Here is a 22,253-nt window from a genome sequence, read left to right as displayed (position 1 = left end):
TAATAGATTTATTAGATTGAAGTCCAGGACCCCCAAGGTAGCATTCTCAGAGCTGAGGGGTCTCAATGCATAGATGAGGTGGTGGTGCTAGGAGGAGGGGTTTATTTTTGTTAGGCACTGGGATACATTTTGGGGCAAGCGAAGCCTGTACAAAAGGGATGGGCTCCACTTGAACGAAGATGGAACCAGACTGCTGGCGCTTAAAATCAGAAAGCTTGCAGAGCAGCTTTTGAAATGATGCCTGGGGGAAAGTTGACAGTAGCTGGGAAGTATGTGGCAGTAGCACTAGCCGGTCAAAGAGATCAAATGGCCAAAAGAGAGAATCAGCATATAGGTGCTTATATGCCAGTACCAGAAGCCTCCGAGCCAAGATGGGAAAACTGGAGTGCTTGGTTGCTAATGAAAACATAGATAATAGAGGGCAGAATGGAAACATGGTGGAACAGTGAGAACCATTGGGATACTGTTATTCCTGGATATAAATTCCATAGAAAGGACAGGGAGGGGTGAATTGGGGGTGGAGTAGCACTGTATATTAAAGAAGGGGTGGAATCTAACAGGCTAGAAAACCTAGGAAGACTCTGTGGGTGACAATTCAAGGCCTGAAAGGAAATGTGCTGCTAGGAACATGCTATCGCCCTCCTGATCAATACGCTGACAGTGACTGGGAGTTGCAGAAAGAAACTGGGGAGCATCAAAGAGAGGCAGAGCTGTAATAATGGTGGACTTCAATTACCCACACATAGACTGGGCAAATTCACAGTCAGGTAATGACAAAGAGACCACATTTCTAGACACACTGAATGACTGCGCCCTAGAACAGTTGGTCATGGAACTAACCAGAGAGAATGTGACCTCGGACTTAATCCTGAGTGGTGTACAGGCCCTGGTAGAAGATATCAGTGTGGCAGAACCTTTAGGGAACAGTGACCATAGTGTGATCAAATTCAGCGTACATACGAGGAGGGAATTGCCAAGGAAGTCTAACACAGACACTTTGAATTTCAGAAGAGGAAACTTCTCCAAAATGAGCAGTTTGGTGAAAAGAAAACTGAAAGGGAAAATCAAGAGCAAATAAACTTTGCTCTAGAATGCATGGAGTTAATTTTTTTAACTGTTCATCGCCTTCCTTATTGTGCAGAATGTGCGGGGGATGCACTGCATCTGCATGAGAACATAAGAAAAGCCCTTCTGGAACAGGCCCAAGGCTCATCCAGTCTAGCATCCTGCTTCACGCAGTGGCCAACCAGATGCCTCTTAGAAGCCCACCGGCAAGAGCTGAGGGCATGCCCTCTCTCCTACTGCTCCCTGCGACTGGTATTTAGAGGCATATTGCTTCTGGTACCGGAGGTGGCCTATAGCCCTTAGACTAGTAGTCATTGATAGACCTACCCTTCTTGAATTCATCTAGGCTGTTGGCTGTCATCACATTTTGTGGCAGAGTATTCCATAGTTTAATTATGCATTGTGTGAAAAAGTACTTCCTTTTGTTGGTCCTAAATTTCTTTGCAAATCAGTTTCATGGGATGAACTGCACATTAAAGTCATCTGAGCAGGTCTGTCTCCAGTTACCACCGGTACGTCTGGTGGCGACTCAGAGGAGGGCCTTATCTGTAGCTGCTCCAGGGCTGTGGAATGCACTCCCAGCAGAAATCCATAGTTTGAGTTCATTGTTGGCTTTCAGGAGAGCCCTTAAAACCTATCTGCTTGGCCTGGCCTTCCAGGGTTTTTAGACTGTTTTAAATGTTTTGTTAATGGGTTTATGCTGTGTTTAAATTGTTCTTTAATGATTGTTTTTAAAAGGATTGATTTGTGGGTTTTACTTTTATTGCTGTGCACCACCCATAGCCATTTGGATGGGATGGTATAACAAACAAACAAACAGTTAAAGAGCACTGGTCTCAGTACAGATCCCTGCGGGACCCCACTTCTTACTTCCCTCTATTTAGAGAACTGTGCATTTATATCTACCCTCTGTTTCCTGTCCTTCACCCAGTTACCAATCCACACATGGACCTATCCCCTTATCACACGGCTACTAAGTTTTCTCTTCCTCAGTAATCCCTTTCACTCCCTCATCATCTAACGGACTAACTGCCTCCCTGGCAGGTTTCCTATTTCTAATGCATTTAAATAAGTTTTTGTTATCCCCCTTGACATTTTTAGCTAAATGTTCTTCAAATCGCTTTTCACCTTCCTTATTGTCTCCATGCATTTCTTTGTCAGAGTTTGTGTTCCTTTCTGTTCTCTTCATTTGGGCAGACCTTCCAATTTCTGAAGGAATTCTTCTTCCCCTTTATAACTTCATTGACTTTACTTGTTATCCATGCTGGCACCCTAGTGGTAACTTTCCTCCTTTTTGGCATACATTCTAACTGGGCTTCTATTATTGTAGTTTTAAATAATCTCCATGCATTCTGGAGCGAAGTGACTCTCTTGATTTTTCCTTTAAGTTTTCTTTTCACCAACCTCCTCATTTTAGAGAAGTTTCCTCTTCTGAAGTTCAATGTGTCTGTGTTAGACTTCTTAGTGATTATCTCCTTGCATATATGTTGAATTTGATCACACTATGGTCATTGTTCCTTAAAGGATCCATGACACTGACGTCTTGTACCTGGTCCTGTGCACCACTCAGGATGAAGTCCAAGGTCACCATCTCTCTGGTTGGTTCCATGATCAGCTGTTTTGAGGGCATAATCAATCTGCATATCTAGAAATTTGGCCTCTTTGTCATTACTTGAATGTAAATTTACCCAGTCTATGTGTGGGTAATTGAAGCCAACCATTATTACAGCTCTTTCTTTGATACCTCCTTGATTTCTTTCTGCAACTCTCAGTCACTATCAGCATATTGACCAGAAGGGCGATAGTTCTACTTCCTAGTAGCACATTTCCTTTCAGGCCTTATATTGTCACCCACCAGGGGCGTAACTATAATAGGCCAAGGGGAGACAGTTGTCTGGGGGCCCACTGCCTTGGGGGCCCCCCAGAGGCAAGTCACATGACTGACTCCCCCAGCCATGCACCCGCCCAGGCTTCCTTCAGTTGTATTCATCCTCCGAAATTGATGTGAGTGTTAAGACCTGGAGCTAACAGAACAGCATGTCTTTCTCTAGTACCATTAAATGACTTGCATCGTCCACAATTTACAAAACCTTATTTAAGATTTCTTTACTTCATGAGCTGGTGACGGACTCCAGTTTTCCTAGGTTTTCTGTCTTGTTAGTTTCTATCCCTTCTTTAACATGCAATGCGTCTCCACCCCCAGTTCACCCCTCCCTGTCCTTTCTATAGAGATTATATCGAGGAATAACCATGTCCCACTTGTTCTCACCTTTCCACCATGTTTCTGTTAGGCCCACTATATCTATGTTTTCATTAGCAACCAAGCATTCCAGCTCACCCATCTTAGCTCGGAGGCCTATAAGCACCTATACACTGAATCGCTTGCCTTGTGTGTGCTATCTTTCTTATGGCCATTTGATCTCTTTGACCAACTAGCACAACCTTCACTGTGTTCTTTACCTGATTCTACTCTGTCCCCATCTGGCTAATCTGAAGCATTTACACCCTCACACCTTAAGTAATGGCATTTGTTGAACCAGATACAGCCCAGCTCCTGTTGGCTACCCCCCAGGTGTCATTTTAAAACCTAATTGTTTGGGTGTGCTCTCAGTCCTGAGAACCTGTGACTTTCTCCCCCCATCCCTGCAGACTTCTGCCTCATTGGCCATTGAAGTATTCCAAAGTCCCAAATACATTATTCTTGTGGACTCTGCTTCCATGCTGTGCTCAGGTTCCGACAGCCTTTGGAATGTGTCTTGCTTCAGCCAGCGCCTTCCTTTCACCCTCTCTTGACACTGTGTGAAGTGTGTGTGCATGGTGGCTGGCTCTATCACATATTCCTCTGGCCACGTGCTGCATTCTTTCCACAAGCTGTCATACACTTGTTGGTCTGGCATTGCTGGTTGCCGTTTGGGCTTCAGGGAAGCCTCTTTATATGCCGTCTGTGCAAGAATATGTTAGCTAAAACATTTTGGGCTTTAACTGTAAGAGCAAAAGGTAGCAGCAGCCTCTAGTCAACAAGAGAATGCACCTGTCCTATTTCTATTTCACCCTCTTCTTATATTGTGAACTTAACAATGTGAATATTTGTACTACTTTGCTCTGTTGAACAAAGAGGTACCTCTTAAAGAGGGGGATCTATTTTATTTAGCAGGGTGTATCAACTATCCCTTTTCATTTCATAATGTCTCCTCCCTCCCCCCCCCCGGGGGGGGGGCTGTTGCTGGAATTTCTTTCAGTTTCTTTTTAGATTGTGAGCTGATTTGAGATGAGAATCATTTTTCATTCCTTTTGTTATGTAAACTTCTTTTTGTTGACAAGTAGTATATAAGTATTCTAAATCACCACCACCACTCTCATAATCTTCAGCTTCTTATTTGATGCATGCAGCATACCAAACCTGCCATTTTGTAAAAGGACAAAAACATTGAGTCAATGTGCAAGCATACAACCAGGATGGATTTTTAAAAAAACCCATAGTGTACCATTCTCTCTCCCCAGCCCCCCCTCCCAACTGTGAATAGCTTGGGAGAGGTGGGTTTAAATTGGGGGATTGGTGTGGGAGGAATGGGTTAAATCCCCCTCATCACTGTGTCCATGATCCAGTCCCCACCGTGGATTAATTTAAGTAAATAAAAATACATGGGTAGATCCAGTCATACATCTCCTGTGTCATGTAATTTGACCTTGATTCAAATAAATTTCATGAGCTATGATAAACTGGAGATGTGGAATGGGAATAGGCACCAAAAATAAATAGCTATGACCCTAAGGGTAATGTGTGCTGTCAAGTCGATTTCGACTCCTGGCACCCACAGAGCCCTGTGGTTGTCTTTGGTAGAATACAGGAGGGGTTTACCATTGCCTCTTCCCGTGCAGTATGAGATGATGCCTTTCAGCATCTTCCTAGATCGCTGCTGCCTGATATAGTACCAGCAGGGATTTGAACCGGCAACCTTCTGCTTGTTAGTCAAGCATTTCCCTGCTGCGCCACTTAAGGTGATGGCTATGGGCCTACACAATATATTATAATAAATGTGTGTAGAAAGAAGGGGCATCTGGTTGGCAACTGTGGGAAACAGGATGCTGGACTAGATAGGCCTTGGACCTGATTCAGCAAGGCTCAGAGGAAAATCTGTGTAGAAATAATTGTGTGGAAGCAAGGTTGTAGGCCGTATTTTGCTTCCACTAGGGGTGTGCACGGAACCGGCACGGGAAGTTTGGTTCAAATTTGAACCATCCATCCATCCACTTTATTACGGCCAATGGCCAAATAAAATAAAACAACTACAAAATAATACAATCAGGTTACAGAGTAAAAGCAGATAATAATACAATAACACAAAAAGAAACAAATACTAATACAGTAAACCTTCACCAAATTTCTGCTACTCAAACCCTGCATCACTCCTTTGGACCCTCCTCTGTTGTAGTTCGCCTGCTATAAAGCAGAACTTTGCAACTCTCAAGGAAATAGAATCGTTCAAATCCGCCAATAAAAAATCTACTTTCACTTGCTCTGAAGCTGACCCAAACTGACTTAATACAGGGGTAATTAACTCTTCTCTGAGATCCCTATTTAAACTACATTTCAACAATATATGCTCGGTAGATTCCACTTCTCCTGCCAAACATGGACATAATCTCTGGTTATAGGGAACCTTATGAAATCACCCTTCCATCACCGCCGACTGCAACACATTCAGGCCCTACGATGCAAATTTGAACCAAATTTGAACCAAACCACCCCGATCCATGAGCTGGTTCAGTTTGAGCTTTAGAACCAGGTTGCCCAAGTCTGATTGCCTTGCTTGTAAAGGGGAATCTGGTAAGGATTCCCTTTTAACAGCAAAGGAGGAATGCCTATGTAAAAATGGGTTTGGGGGAGTGGGCAAGAGGACACCTTACTTGCTCTCATGGCAGTGGCTTCGTGGCAGTGGCAGACCCGCCGATGCTCCCCCATACACCACAAGCCAGCAGGTAGCCTGGTTCCGGCCTCTGTGCATGGGCAGAGTCCATTTGCTTGACCAGTTACATCACCATGCAATTTGCAGTCTGGGCTAGATTGGGCTGTTCATGAGAACAGCCTCTGTATGTGGAAGGATTTCCCCCCGCAAAGCTACAGATGCTTAAGAAATTTTAAGATGAATAATTAATCCCTTTTTTTAATATGGGAAGCCTCCCACCCTTGTCCCACCCCCACCCCCATATTCTTCTCTCTTTTTTTGGTCTTTTCTCTCATACCCCTAAAGCATATAAGAGAGCCAGCGTGGTGTCGTGGTTAGAGTGCTGGACTAGGACCAGGGAGACCCGAGTTCAAATCCCCATTCAGCCATGAAACTTGCTGGGTGACTCTGGGCCAGTCACTCTCAGCCTAACCTACTTCACAGGGTTGTTGTGAAAGAGAAACTCAAGTATGTAGTACACCGCTCTGGGCTCCTTGGAGGAAGAGCGGGATATAAATGTAAAATAATAATGATGATGATGATGATGATGATAACAGGGCCACTTTGACCTTTACCGAGAAATCTTTCTATGGGTTGCAACTTTGGCCTAGTTCTCACTGGGAGGGTAAAACTCTAGTATTCAGACATTCTAATTTCCCCTATGGAGAACGGTTTTGTGTTTAATGCAGGAGCATTTATCATGACAGCCCCCACCTGCAATCTGAAATGGTACACCCCAGACAGAATTTTACCACCTCAGTGAGAACTAGACCATTGTTGCTGCTTAACAGTGAAACCCTGCTTGGTTGTTTTCTGATGGAGGCCAAGGAAATCTTGGTGTGAACAGATAATCTCTTTTGACAGCACACAAGCCTAAGTGCCAGAGACTATGCTGCTCCTTGAGAATAGCTCATGCCAAGGAAATAAGCTGCAGGCTGTTTGACTGTACCATATTGTTCATGTGTTTGTGGAAGTGGGGGTGGGCAGGTAATGTGCTCATTGCATTCACTGGCATAAACTGAAAGATCAAGTTGTCTGGCAGCTAGCATTTATTTACATTTATCCATCCATCTATAGGGGGATGATTCATATTGTTATAATGTTGTGCATATTAAGCCTACTAACAATTTAGCTTACAGACTTCCTTGCTGTCTGCCCATGCCATTGTCTGCTTGAAGGCCCAGGTCTTATCATTTTGGTGTATGTCATGCTGAAATGCTTAGGCTAATGGTTGTGATCCCATTCAGTTTCTGACTAAGGCACCCAAATACATCTGTAATGTAATATTATTATTATTATTATTATTATTATTATTATTATTATTATTATATTGTATTTGCTTTTATATAAAAGGGGGTGGGTGGGTCCAGAGTCAAAGAGACAGTGACAGCACTACTGTTTAGGTTTACAAAGGTTTGCGAGGAATTCTTTATTACTGTATAGGCACATTTTATACCACAATATGGAAATAATGGATGGATGGAATATGAACCTATTAAGATGGCTTATACAGAATAAGGCCATTGGTCCATCTAGCCCAGGGTTGCCTTGTCTGACTAGCAGCAGCTCTTCAAGGCCCTTCCAAATGAACCTGGAACCTTTTATGTAGGGAGAGCTATAGATCCTCCCCTGATTTAACACAATATTGCATACTGAAGTGGAATCCATAGGTGATAGTTGGCAAACCTTGTTGATATATCAGATTTTATCACACATTTGCAAAAAATTTAAATTAAGCATGTGTATATAAAGGGTATGCTTCCTATGTAAGGTGGCTTTCTTCTGCCTTATGAGCCCCTGGTGGCGCAGTGTTAAAACTGCCGCCCTGTAACCAGAAGGTTACAAGTTCGATCCTGACCAGGGGCTCAAGGTTGACTCAGCCTTCCATCCTTCCAAGGTCGGTAAAATGAGTACCCAGAAATGTTGGGGGCAATATGCTAAATCATTGTAAACCGCTTAGAGAGCTTCCAGTTATAGAGCGGTATATAAATGTAATGCTATTGCTATTGCTATTATGGTAACATTGGAGAAGTCCAGCTCCAGCTGCCACAGGGTGCCTCAGGCCGGGCCTTCTTTGCAGCCACTCCTGAACTGTGGAATGTTCAGGAATTAACAGAAATTCAAAATCCCACAGAAATTCGAGGCCGGCACCACTAATGGACTTCAAGAGAGCCCTATAGACACATACACTCCGCCGCCCCGGTCTGGTCTTTGATGATTTTTAAATGGTTTTAAATTGTTAATTCTTGTGGGTTGGGCAGTATAAAAATGTAATAAAGAAATAAAAACAAAAATTGTGTAAATCTATCTTTTTGGGGCTTGCTTGCTAGAAAACTAAAAGGCAGCAGCATACACTGAGAGATGAGATGTAGCAGAGACTTGGATCCAAGCATCAGACTGACCAGAGCAGCTTCAGATTTAGACACCTTGATACCCTGTATTTACAAGCCTGCAGTGTGCAGTTAACACTGTCTTGTTTATGCTTCCAAAGAGGGTAATAGACTTTTAGCCCAGCAAACCTTCCCCTTTAGATTTGTGTACAGCTGACAGACATTCCCTAGGCAAGAGAAAGGAAGTGCTCTTGTTAAAGCAATGGGCTCCCCCTGCCGGAGAAGCTGAAAATATTTCTGATCAAAGAAAACATTTTTCACACCACTTTTTTGAGGTGGAGTTCCGTATGTGTGGAAATGAGTGATGGCATGTCTTTTAAAAACAGGATGTATTCTCTGGCAGAATAATATGATGACACACTACAGTTTGAGCACATACATATAATTTTTTTTTAGAAAATGCAGCCTATTTATTCAGAATTGCATTACATTTTTATCCTGCCCTTCCTCCAAGGAGCTCATAGTAGTATATGTGGTTCTTCTCCCCATACCTTCATCCCATGTTATCCTGATAAACAACACTTTGAAGTAGATTAGGCTGAGATATGGTGTCTGGCCCTGGATCACCTAGTGAACGTAAATGGTTGAGTAATTTGAATCCGAGACTCTCTGATCCTAGTCTGACCTCTACACCAACCTATCTATGAATGTAGCAATCTCTAGAACAGTCTAGTCACTGGAGTCATAGTGTTTGCTTTTCTAATATTATTCATGATATTTATTTTTGGACACAGTCCCACCCAAATCCACTCTTTGGGAGTAGCCTCTAATGAAATATTGTGGTGTGATGTTTGTCTCATAAAGCAAGAGCCATGGAGATGAAGGCACAGGGTATGTTTTGTTCATTTCAATTTCTGTCATGTAACTGCTGCCATTAGAATCTCTGGCCTATCACAGCACGACATTGATATGGGGAACTGGAGTGGAAAAGCAGACTGCCAGTTCTGAATCCAGGTATCCCCTTCTCCAGCTCTGCTTCATTTGAGGCTTTGTGGGAAGCTTGCTTTGACATGCCCTGTAGCATAACATAGCTAGTTCAGGAATACCTGCACTACTGTGGGGCTCTAATACAAATACCCACAGTGCTGTTCAAGAAGGCTGTCCCGGTACAACTCACCCTTGTGTGATCATAGTTTACATGCTAGATGCACACAGTACAAGTAGCGTGAAACCTGGAATTGTATGAGCATGAGTTGTACTGGAACAGCCCATTTCTGCACCGCTGTGTGTGTGTGTGTGTGTGTGTGTGTGTGTGTGTGTGTGAGACTGTCACAGCAGCACATGCAATTCGGAACTGCCTGCATTATGTGATTGGTCACGTCAGCCACTAACTCAGTGAGAACTGCAAATGTAGCAGATGTGCAACCCACCATGATGCACATGATTCGCTGAATCAAAGTTGTGCTTGTCAACTTTTCAGTTCCCATAACTTTATGGGGCTTTAACATTTAATCCTCTAAAGACTGTTCACTCAGAACAAATAACTGAAAATCTTGATCTTTTGAAGTCAGACTCACAAAGGTTGTTAGCTTGAGGAGAAGGCTAGTTGGTGTACGGGGCTTCTGTCTTGAACATTTGGGTTAATCCCTACCTCTAGATGGCATAATAGGCCCTGTGCTGAAGCTCTGTTCTAGAAGACAGGATGGAGACTGTTTACACTGGAGATCAAAAGACAGGCCAATATTCTGCAAGACTTTAGCAAGACTTTCTTGCTAAACATCACTGCCTAGGATTGAAGTCTCCTGGGTGCTTTCCAGATTGCACCCTGCAGCAGGGTCACGGTGGATCTCTGAAATGTGCTTCCACACTTCCTGTGTTGTGACACCGCAGTCCCTATGTTGACAGCAGGGTGCCGTTCACATTTCTGATGCCTTGTTTCGAATTTAGTCGCGGTGATATAGTGTTATGATGTCATGTATCTGGCGTAAAAAGGTTGCTGTTTTTTCGGGTTGTTAGTTTCTGTGAAACGGCTCCCCCTGCTGTTTACATTTCAAATGTGATTTGCCTGAAAGGAAGCATTTTGCTGCTGTTGAGCAGCTAGGCTGGAAAGCGCCCTGTTGAGTTTTGTTCCTTTTATCCTTTGTCCACTCCTTGGCTTATTGGAACAAGTGGGCAGAAGGTATTGCGTTAGTGGCCTTGCTCATCGGTGTTCCCTCTAACAGGGATTCCCAGACTACAACTCCCATAATCCCCAACCAAAGGCCATTACAGCTGGGGATGCTAGGAGTTGTAGTCCACAACAACCGGGAATCCCTGTTAGAGGGAACACTGTTGTTCATTCCTAGATTTAGGGGGAGATCCCTGTCCATGCAGCCTGCTTATCATGGGGTTGTTCGGTGCAGTTAGCATTTCTCTCAAGCTCACAAGTTTCTCCTGATGTTTCAGGATGCTCCATAGTAGATTTGTTCAGGGATCAGATCTCCTCCCCACACCTTTATGATCCTTAAAGCATCATTCAGTTATGGCGGAAAACAAACACTTTGTATTGAAGCGATGAGTGGGACCCCTAGCCTATATCCTGCCACTGGCAGAGATCAGTACCAGGCTACAAAGAAAGTAAGCCCAGCAGAGGCAGCCCTTCCGTCAGGTGAAGGGAGGCAGTCACCTCAGACAGCAGATGATTGGGGAACCAGCAAGAAAGCAAGAAGCCTCCCCCCCACCATTTTAAAAGTGGGGAAAGGGGGAGGAGGGTGTGTACAAGGCAGGGGTGGCATTTGGCATCCTTCCTCAGGCACACAGAGATCTTGGGCCACCACGGAACCCCAGGCGTTGCCTATTCTTCATTCGGGGTGACTAACAAAGGCTCTGGTGCAGATCGAACAAAAACCATGCAGTGTAAATTTTTAGCGTTCCGATGCTTGGAGGTTAAGTCAGGAGGCATCACGTTGCCTATATTTTCTGCTTTTATTGCTCCATTCCTAGTACAAATTCCGAGTTGCAATACAGCTTTTCGCTAGTGGGTTTAGTTGCTGTTGACGAGTCTTTCCTTCCCTGTTCTTTTAATTGTGCAAATATGGAGTTTCAGTTTGCTAAATGTTTCTCTGAATGCATCTTTAATGAGTAGTCTAACAGCCTCCTAGACTAAATAAGGCATATTAATTTATGCCTGATTAATATGCCTAATAATTATTAGGCATATTAATAATTAGGCCTAATTATTACATTCAAGCTTCAATTTGTGGACCCTACACAACTACTTAACTTCTGATAGTGTGGATCTGGAGTACTCCGGACCCCAACCAAATGATATGAGTTGCACTTGGCCACCACTAGATGGCAGCAAGTAGATTCATATTTGATCGTTTTATTTGTAAAGGTTCTTAAAAGATTTGAATGCAGCTTTCTCTGAACGTTACTTTCATTATCCTACTCAGTTGTCTTTTGGTAAAAGTGATTCAAATTCCTGCTTGTTTGTGAAACTCTCAAGGTGGCCTTGGAGCATCCTATGTGAAAAAAGTAGAGAGGTTACACAGTAACCCATCCAAAAGCATGCAAGTTAAAGTAGAAAAAGATCTAAATATGTTAGAATATTCCATCTTTATATTTAATTTTCTAATCTATATATTTAAGACATACCTGTGGCTAATCCCATGTGTGGCAGCTCTCGCAAGGGTTCGGAGAACTGCCGGATAGCCACGGTATGGGTGGGGGGAAGAAAATGGAGTTGGCAGCCGGCCGGCCGGCCAGAAAACAGTGGGGGTGGGGGTTGGGTGGCGGATGGGAGAAGAAGCCAGCATCTGCCTGCAAACGGGGGGGGGGGGGGTGCACAGAGAAGAAGCTGGCACCCACCTGCCAGAAAATGGGGGGCAGGTGGACGGCCAGAAAGCAGAGGGTGGGGGGAAGAAGCTGACTGGCCAGAAACCGGTGGCGGGGGGAGAAGAAGCCGGGCCACTGCCTGAAAATTGGGGGAGGGGGAGAAGAAGCATACACCCGGGTGGCCAGAAAGCTGCGGGGGGTGGGAGGCGGAGGGAGAAAACGGTAGGAGGCGGCTGGCAGGGGAAGAAGGCGGCTGCGGGGGGGTGGGCCGGCTGGAGGTGCAGATGCTCTGCGCCCGGCCCAGCTAGTATGAATTACTGAGTCAAATCCATTTCACTCACTTATGTATGAAGTACATTGATGATCTGCATGTATGAAGTAGGCAGTACAGATCAAATTCTCTAAACTGAGGCTTCATATTGTGTCAAATGCAGCACTTATCAAGCTGTTCATACACATTGAGCTGTGGGTCTGAACGGGCTCTCAGGCACCTTGGATTCACAGAGCCAGGTTGCCCTGCCATTACTTAGTGCCACGCTCAGACCCAGGAGACATGTATTCAAACAGCCTGCTCCGTCTCTCGGCTTGGGGCCAGTCACATTCTCCCTGCCTCGGTGGGAGATATAATGCACCCATCAGATGTAAGGCATGATGACAAATTGCAAAACCGTGAAGCATTTTCATTCCTGTTGTGGACTGTGTGAAATCCAAATTCCAAATCTGCAAACTTTGTTCTCATGAAGCAGACTCTGTTCTAGAGTAACCTGAGAGAAAGTTGGCTTCGGACAAGATATGAATGGTTAGTGAGAGAGGCAGCAAGTCTGGCCATTGATGCCAGAGAAATGCCACTTGACACTTTCTTTCCCTTTCCCTTTCCCAGATGCTGCAAGACTGTCCAAAAGCTCGAAGGGAGGTGGAGCTCCACTGGAGGGCATCTCAGTGTTCCCATATTGTGAAGATTATAGATGTCTATGAAAACCTTTACCAGGGTCGAAAATGTCTCCTGATAGTTATGGAATGGTGAGTGTGACCGAGGAATGCAGTGTTATTCGTTGCAAGGACCATGAGCCAGTGGCAGCTCCCAGTGACTCCCAGACTCTCTGACTGATTGTTTTTTAGGACTGTGCGAAGCTTTGGCCAAAGCCAGATACTCCACAACACACACCCCCCGGCACTGTGCGGAGGTGACTGTTTTCACTGGGCAGAGCTGCACTTTGCCCAGTGCTGGTGGGACTCTGAGCTTAATCTACTTCTCCGGATTCTCGTGAGGATAAACATAACCATGTGTACTGCTCTGGACTCCTCAGAGGAAGAGTGGGATATAAATGTAAAAATAAAAAATCTTTAAGGGAATCCTGTTGAGCTCCAACACCACCTTGGAAGGTGCATACAGAGCGCTGACTGGTTTATTCCTTCCCAGCAGTTTCTCCATGCAGCTTTGAAAAAGATGGCATTAGTGGGGGAAAGCGAGCCACACTGATTTCCTACTGATCACACTTTACTGAGAAGATTGCCACGTGGAGCTTTGAGAAGTTCTGCGCTTCCATTACCAAATTCCCAAGCTTCTGGATTTATGTGCGACCAAATTTTCTTAAGGGTGATCCCTCAAAAACCCACATGTACCACTTCTGGGCACGGCGAGTCATTAACACATGTAGCTATGACATTGTCAAGCACTGATTTCCAGCCATGAAGTAAACGCTTAATGACAGTGTAATAGCTGCATGAGTTAATGTCTCCTTGCAGTGTCCAGAGGTGGTATTTATCATGCATGAGGGTGATAAATGTGAATTATTTTCTTTGCCAAGTGTAAGCTGATTTACATGTTAAGGGATTCTACAGGGGTATTAAAACTGGGGAAAGGGGAGATAAGAAAATATAACTTGCTGTACAGGAGAACCTTGTTACTCATGGAACCACTATTTGTGGTTCCGTGTATTCGCGGGTGTCTCATTCACATGGTATCTGCAGATACTAAAGGGTTAAAAACTTTTTCAATATCTGCAGATACTAAAGGGTTAAAATCCATGTATCTGCGGTTCCTAGAGGGCTGGAAGTGACTGTGGAGGTCACTTCCGCCAGATGTCTTCAGGAGCCATTTTGTGGCTCATTTCTTTTTTAAAAATGGATTTCCCCCATGATTTTTCATGGTTTGGGGGCATTTTTTGCTTTTGGGGGCAATCCTGCGCACGTGGGGACATTTCTGGGCACATGAAGACCTTGCGGAGCATTCCACGGTAAGGAACTTCACGTTTTAAAGCCGTTTTAAACCCATTTTAAAGTGTTTTCCTTCCACTCTGAAACCTGATCCCCCTTTTCCATAGACATAATGCCTCGTTATTCGCGGTAATAGGAAAAGAACGGAACCCCTGCGAGTAACGAGGCTTGCCTGTATTTACAAATAATGCTTTATGTAAAACAATATTTTGCTTCAATTCCAGTAGTAGTTTGTTTTTACTTATATTAATAAATATATGCACGCTTTAATTTATATTAAAATATTGATAACCTGCTTTTCCAATAAGTTTGTCCAAAGTGACTTACAAAATAATAATAAAATCACATTTAAAACAACCAGAAATGCCGACATAATAAAAAAGAGAAACAGCACGGGGGGCGGGGGCACCGAACAAATCAAAGAAAGACGAAGCTAATCTTCCTATTTACTTGCCTTTTGTTTTTGATTATGCCTAGTGACAATTGAGCTTTTTCTTTTTTCTTTTCTTTTTTCTTTTTTTCTTTTCTTGGTCAGGCCAATTAGAACGAAGTTTGAAAGTCTCTCCAACTAAGGCAGGGACAGTCTTTTTGTACTGTCTGCCATGTGTATGTTCACTCCCACACTAGCTACTGAGACAATCTGATCTCCCCAATAACTGACATCAACAAGATCCAGCAGAGCTGGGGACCTCGGCACAGAGCCTTGTGGTTCGCATAAGTAGTGACTTTTATTGTTTCCAGCCTGTAACTGACCTTGTTTTTCACTTTCAGCTTGGATGGCGGAGAGCTTTTCAGTCGAATTCAAGACAGAGGAGACCAGGCTTTCACAGAAAGAGGTATTGTTTTGGGTTTTTTTTAAAAAACACAATGAACCTGCTTAAAATATCTTAAGAATTTGGGCAAAAGTGTTTAGCTTCTGAGGGCAGAGTAAACAATAGCTAAATTCATTCATGATTCTCTAAACCATGGTTTGGATGATGGTGAATGAACTGCAGGCTTGCATGCTCCTTATGCCCTGTTGTGCACAAGTTTTCTCTTGGTTTCCTGTGTAATACTAACTTAGCAGGATGTTCAAATTGGTAAACTGTGTTTAGTGTTTGCCTTCCAAACCAGAACAAAAATCACATTATTGGTATTCCCTTTCCCTCAGCAGCAAATTCTATAACTTGTGCCCTGTCCTGGATTCATTACACTGCACATTTCCCCATCTCTGCCACTGACAGCTAATGGTGTGGAATAAAGGCTGGGAAAATACAAAGCATTATTTATTTATTTTTATTTATTTTTACATTTATATCCCACTCTTCCTCCAAGGAGCCCAGAGTGGTGTACTACATACTTGCAAGTTGTTCGCCCTGCTAATTGGGCAAAGAGGCATCTTTTGAACATGGTGATTCTCTTTATTTAGCAGGGGAGAGTAACTGGCCCTATCCAGCCCCAGCACAGTACCTCCAGTGACTGCTGCTGGTATCTACCTTATTTTTCTTTTTAGATTGTGAGCCCTTTTGGGACAGGGAGCCAATTCATTCATTCATTCATTCATTCATTCATTTATTCATTCATTATTTCTCAATGTAAATTGCTTTGAAAACTTTTGTTGAAAAGTGCTATATAATTATTTGTTGTTTGTTTGTTTTTGTTATGTAGTGGAAAGGAGGCACAGGACATGGGACTGCCATCTTCTAGTGGCAGCTCCATGTTCTTTGTATCACTTCCACTCTGAAACTTCACCAGCAATTTTGTGTCTTTAGACTCTGTAACTCTCTTTGAGTGCATGGTAGTTGTTTTAGCTGTTTAGTAAAATTATTCCTCCTTTTTGTTTCCTTTCTCCAGAGGCTTCTGAAATAATGAAGAGCATTGGAGAAGCCATTCAGTATTTACACTCAATCAACATCGCACACAGGGATGTCAAGGTACTCTTTTGCCTATAGACCCAAAACTCCTCTCCAAGGACTTTGCTCAAATAGAGCTCTCTTAAATGTATCTTAATGCTTTGATGGGGGGTAGAATTGGATGACTTCATTGCATCTGTTCTCCAAAGTCCACATGATGAGTACAGTCCACACAGTACTGCACTGAAGTGGAAGCCGCTGATGAGCCCTCTCTGTCTCCTGCATGGCATCCCATAGAGTTAAATAGATTACTAGGTCTAAACAATACTCCAAACAAATGGTGGCTCAATCCAAACACTGTCCCCCCGCCCTGTGATTTCACAAGTGGACCCCAAAGGCAAAGGAGGAGGGGAACTCTCTTGCTTTATTTTAATTATTTAAAATTTGAGCATCCCTTCTAAAAGCAGCCTGAGGATCAACATTACCTTCTTAATGAAAATATTTCCGTGCTGTACCTTTACTGACTGCTGCAAGCTGCTCCCTCCTTCCCTCATTGACCGATACAGACAACCATGGAGAGAGTGCTTCTGAACCCACTTATTTAGTCCCCCCCCCCCCCCGCCAGCCGTCTGGCCAAGAGAGATCTTTTCCTGCTGCACCTCAGCCCAGCATTTAGCCATATTGGGAAAATAGCAATGCCGATCTTTCTTTCTTTGCTTTGCAAAACTGCCTCGCTTGCTCTGTTAGAAGCTGTTCTTACCTGAGCCAGTTTTGTGCTTACTGTGTTTTGTCACCATCCAGCCTTTTTTTTAAAAAAAGGCTAGATTGGAGCACAGCAAGGTCATCTACTTGCATCCCCCACAGCAGAGCTATTTTTCCTGCTCCAGACTGTATCTTCCTTCCTGTTATGCATAGTTCTTACAAAGCACTCTTGTGGTAGAGGAAGATGGAAGAACTACTGTTCATATCTGAGAGCTTACATACTGATTAGTGATTTGGAGTTAAATATCCTAATCTTGCTTACCCTCTCTGTTGACCAAGTATATAGTATGACAGAGTAATAGAGAAGAAACAGCAGCTAATATTAAATACTCCAGATTAACTGCACCGGATTCACACTGACAAGCACTTGGTGGCTGCTGATTTTATGTGAGCACAACCTGCGTGTCAGCCAGATTGTGGAAAAGCAGTCATGGTTTGTTCAAGCTCAGGATAGTCAGAGAACTCTTCTGAATCATTGGAAGACTTCTAGGCAGGATACATGGTTCTTCTGATCGGAAATGCCCCCAGGATATTTGGGCTATGAATCCTTATTCACAGCAGCATGTTTTGTGTCCTTTCATAGCTGTGGAGATTCCCAAGTGCGATTCAAAAGAAAGCAACTTCCCAAGCATGATTCAAAAGAAAGCAACTTCCTTGTTAGAGAGGGAGGAGATGGCTAAGATCCAATTGTCATAATTATAATGCCCTTCCCCTAAGGCAACAGGATGGGCTTGGTGAGGTTTCCCCTTCCCTACCTGTTGCATCATTCCAAGGAGGAACACCATTCCTTATTTGGTATGTGGTAGGGTGTGCTTTCTCTCCTGAGTGGAATTGCCTTAGTTACAAGGAAACAGTGTTGTTCAAAGAGTATGGAATTGGATCGGATCCTTCTTGTCTTTGGCTGTTCCACTGCACGTGCTCTTATTATATGCACAAGAGCACAGCTTCATTTTATATACAGTGACCCATATGATGTCCAAGGCAATGCCAACATTCATGATTGACTGGTGTTGCTGTGCATGTGGAAGCCAGTCCCAGTGGTGTGCAGAGCGCAGTTGCACAACTACTTAGAATAGCATGCTCACACAGTGCTACTTACATTGGAAACAACTCTGCTTGGTTTGGCTTCCATAGAAACATAGGTAGCTGCTATATAATGAGTCAGACCATTGGTTTATCTAGCTCAGTACTGTCTTCACAGATCGGCAGCGGCTTCTCCAAGATTGCAGGCAGGAATCTCTCTCAGTCCTATGTGGGAGAAACCAGGGAGGGAACTTGGAACCTTCTGCTCTTCCCAGAGCAGCTCCATCCCCTAAGGGGAATATCGTACAGTGCTCACACACCAAGTCTCCCATTCATATGCAACCAGGGTGGACCCTGCTTAGCTAAGGGGACAAGTCATGCTTGCTACCACAAGACCAGCTCTGCTTTCTTCCACATGCACAGCAGCCTATTGAGAATGCTGGTGTTACTGTGTGCATCATGTCAGCCATTGAAAATATTGTGGCCAGGTCCTAAAAAAGAGATATGCATGTGCAAAACACATCTGCATGTGCAGTGTTAGTCTTAGTCTTGTTGTCCTACTGCAGAATAGGCAAAACTACTTTTTCAGCTGAATAGGACCTTGCCTGTTTGACAGCAGGGATTTACAACAGTGAAGTTGCTTTCTTTTGAATGAAAGCAGAGCTCCTACATACACAGTCCTGTCCTGCATAAACACACCTCTCTTTTGGATCTTGGCCTGAGTTATTAATATTCAGGTAGCATAGCTTATGCTGATCACTTTGTGGTTTCTGAAGTAAGATATACATACATATACACTGACAGAATTTGAGACCTATGTAAATTCACATATGTGGTTTTGTTTGTTTTGGGGCTGAAGCTTCTCTCTGTCCATTTCGCTATCACTTTCTCGCACTTTCTGTTTTGCAAATATATATGTGTCATGTCATGAGGACATAATCAGGTCTTGAAATGAAGTTAGCAGTACAGGTTGAGTATCCCTTATCTGAACTGCTTGGGACCAGAAGTGTTCTGGATTTCGGACTTTTCCGGATTTTGGAATATTTGCATACTGTAATGAGATAACTTGGGCATGGGATCCGAGTCTAAACAGCAGCTTTACTTTCTGTGCTATAGATAAACATAAATGCTTCCTCTTTTTCTTATCACTGTTACCCATAGGGGTATCTGCAGGCCTTTTTTTTTTACATTTTTGACAATACACTGTATTGTACTTTACAAAACAGAGCAGGCACCAACAGAGCGCCAAAACAGATGCCAACAGAGCAGGTGCCAAACTGAGCAGGGAGTGGAGGAGGGGGGCTTTCCCATATCATCCCACCCTCCCTCATCCACCTCCGCTCCTTTTCCTTCCCGTCCTCAAGTTATACTTTGGTAGCGGCAGCGGCTGCTGCTCCAGCTGCCGGGCTTGTTCTCCCCTGCTCGCCTTCGTCCCTAGCGCCAAAGCGAGCAAGTGAGCTGAGGTGTGTTTTGTTTTTCGTTTTGTTATGAGGTGCTCAGCCGCAACAAGTTGGTGCTGCGGGCGCACGCCATGGTGGTTTCCAGATTTTGGAGCACTCCGGATTTTGGATGTCCAGATTAGGAATACTCAACCTGTATAGGTAGAGTACAAGTCTTTGTACTCAATTGTGGAGTGCATATTCACGGGGCACATATGCACAGTTTTTGTGTTTCTGACACACGTAAAAGCTTATACAAAAACCTGTGGTGGCTCTGTTGAGATACCAGGATGAGGACTGGACTGTGAATTGCTCAGTAAACTGAAGCTTCCTGTTTTTTTACATGTATAAAGTTACACACTTCTGTGTGGTCACATTTTTTCAAGCCTGTTATATACACAGCATTCTGTCCTTCTGTGTCCCCAGCTAGGCTCTGCAGGTTGGTACAGAAGATAGCCCCCTCTCAAGCTGATTTTGCTTATTATGTCTTGCAGCCAGAAAACCTCTTATACACCTCAAAAAGGCCGAATGCTGTATTAAAGCTCACAGACTTTGGCTTCGCTAAAGAAACCACCACACATAACTCCCTAGCTACACCATGCTACACGCCATACTATGTGGGTAAGTAAATCCCTTGGGAAGCATCACCTTTCTAAGACTGAGACTTTCAGGCTTCCACCATCTCCTTTTTAGAGGGAATGATGGTGAGCTTCAGGGCATGTGTATTATGGTCTCATGTATGTTACCAAAGATGGATCTAGGAATTAAATTTTTAACCAAGCAGTGTCAGCATGTTGTGTTTGGTGCATTGTTTAAACTGGATCAATAAATTAGTTAAAAAATACTGGGATGTAAGTAATGGAGCAAACCAATACGCACATTTCAAATGCTGTTCTTTATAATTTCCACTAGAAGAGGGATTGTTCATGCTGCCCACATTAGTATTCTGGGAAGAACACAGCATCTGGAGATGGGAGTGTAGCTCATTGGTAGAGCAGATGCTCTGCATGCATAGGAACATAGCAAGCTGCCTTATACTGAGTCAAACCATTGATCCATCTAGCTTAGTATTGTCTAAGTCTACACAGACTAGCAGCGGCTTCTCCAAGTTTGCAGGCAGGAGTTTCTCTCAGCCCCATCTGGAGATGCTAGGGAGGAAACTCAGAACCTTCTCCATGGAAACATGCAGGTGTTCTTCCCAGAGTGGCCCCATCCCTTAAGGGGAATATCTTACAGTGCTCACATGTAGTCTTCCATTCTTATACAAACCAGGGTGGACCCTGCTTAGCAAAGGGGACAACTCATGCTTGCTACTATAAGACTAGTTCTCCTCTCATAGACCATCTCTCCTGTCATGTGAACCTTCTGGTCACAGGTTCAGTCCCTGGCATCTCTAGATAAGACTGGGAAATATTTCTATCAGAAACCCTGGTGAGCCAATGCCAATCGGTATAGATAGTATTGACCTAGATGGAACAATAGTCTGACTCACAATAGACTACACAACTTTGGCCCTCCAGCTGCTTTTAGACTACAGTTCCCATCATCCCCACCCCCAGTGGCCAATAGTCAGTTATGATGGGAGTTGTAGTCCATCATCTGCAGGAGGGTTCAAGTTGTGCAGCTGTGGTATAAAGCAACTTCATATGTGTTCAGTACGGATTTATTTTATTATTTATTTGACATATTTATATTCCGTCCAAAACTTATGGATGAACTAAGGTTGCTTGCATAGCCAGGAAAAGTGTGGCTGCTTGCAGCGTGGGTACAACCAGTGTCTCCCACCAGCAAAAAAGTGGACTAAAAAAATTGACATTGATGTCCTCAGATATGTGACAGTATTGTGATTAAATCTTAGAAAAATCTTCCAGAGGGGTAGCTGTCTTAGTTTGTAGCAAACAACTAAACAAAGAGTCTGGTGGCAACTTAGACTAACACATTTGTTGCAACATAAGCTTTAGACTACAGTCCACTTTATCAAATGAATTATAATTCTCAGTGTGTGTGTGTGTATATGTGTGTCTACAAATAGGCATACATTAAAAGAAACAGGCCTTGACATATATATGTGCTTACTGAGAATGCATCCGATAAAGTGGACTGTTGTCCAGCAAATGTTTATGATCAAATACATTTGATAGTTTTTAAGATACCAAAAGACTCTTTCAACATCTTTAGAAAAATCTTGACACTAACTGAATCACGAACCAAAAGATCTAGATTAGGACTTTTTTCCTCCTTAACCCGATTCATACACTATGTTGTATGAGTGAACAGATGTCTGTACTCCTGTTCATAAGTGTGTTTGTATGAATGACTGTACCTGTGTTCATTTAAAAAGTGAACCCTTTGAATGCATGGTACAGGTAGGATGTGTATTTCTGTACCTACATTCAACATAACATGTGAATGACTGTACCTGTTTACAGGTCTGTTCCTCTGAACACTCTGCACTCGTTGTACGAGTGTTGAACGTAACAAGTGAATGGGCCTCTTGTCTTCCCATTCAGAAACTTCACAGCTGTGTGTTTCAGAGCTTTATCCTATCATGAAGACTACACATTCTTTTCCTTAGCTTGATTTCTTAAGAAAAATATTCAAGTTGGTCAAGAAAAATACCTGTATGTAACAGTTATGTACAGTATCATAAGATGTTTCAGGATTGTTATCTGGCCCATTTTTAACTGCAAAAGTGGAAAACATGATGCACAGTAGGGATGTATGCGAAATGTTCCATGCATATCCCAGGGGGTGGCGAGAAGTACCTTTAAAAGGAGGCAGGTAGGTTGTACCTGCTTCTCTGTTGAGCCGCTGCTGCCCCAC

At 43.5% G+C, this 22,253-nt stretch overlaps 1 protein-coding gene across 1 annotated transcript in view; it reads left to right on the top strand.

Annotated features, from left to right (window-relative positions):
* The window catches only part of MAPKAPK2 (MAPK activated protein kinase 2), a 135,015-nt gene that overhangs the window by 95,086 nt on the left and 17,676 nt on the right, over positions 1-22,253 (top strand). The window contains exons 2-5 of the mRNA XM_053249944.1: positions 13,038-13,177; positions 15,146-15,210; positions 16,208-16,287; positions 19,925-20,051. Of these exons, the coding sequence (XP_053105919.1) occupies positions 13,038-13,177; positions 15,146-15,210; positions 16,208-16,287; positions 19,925-20,051 (412 nt within the window). The remainder of the gene's footprint in view (positions 1-13,037; positions 13,178-15,145; positions 15,211-16,207; positions 16,288-19,924; positions 20,052-22,253) is intronic.

The sequence above is a fragment of the Hemicordylus capensis genome, chromosome 4 (assembly GCF_027244095.1).
Source record: "Hemicordylus capensis ecotype Gifberg chromosome 4, rHemCap1.1.pri, whole genome shotgun sequence".
NCBI lineage: Eukaryota > Metazoa > Chordata > Lepidosauria > Squamata > Cordylidae > Hemicordylus > Hemicordylus capensis.
This window is presented reverse-complemented; position numbering and strand designations above follow the sequence as displayed.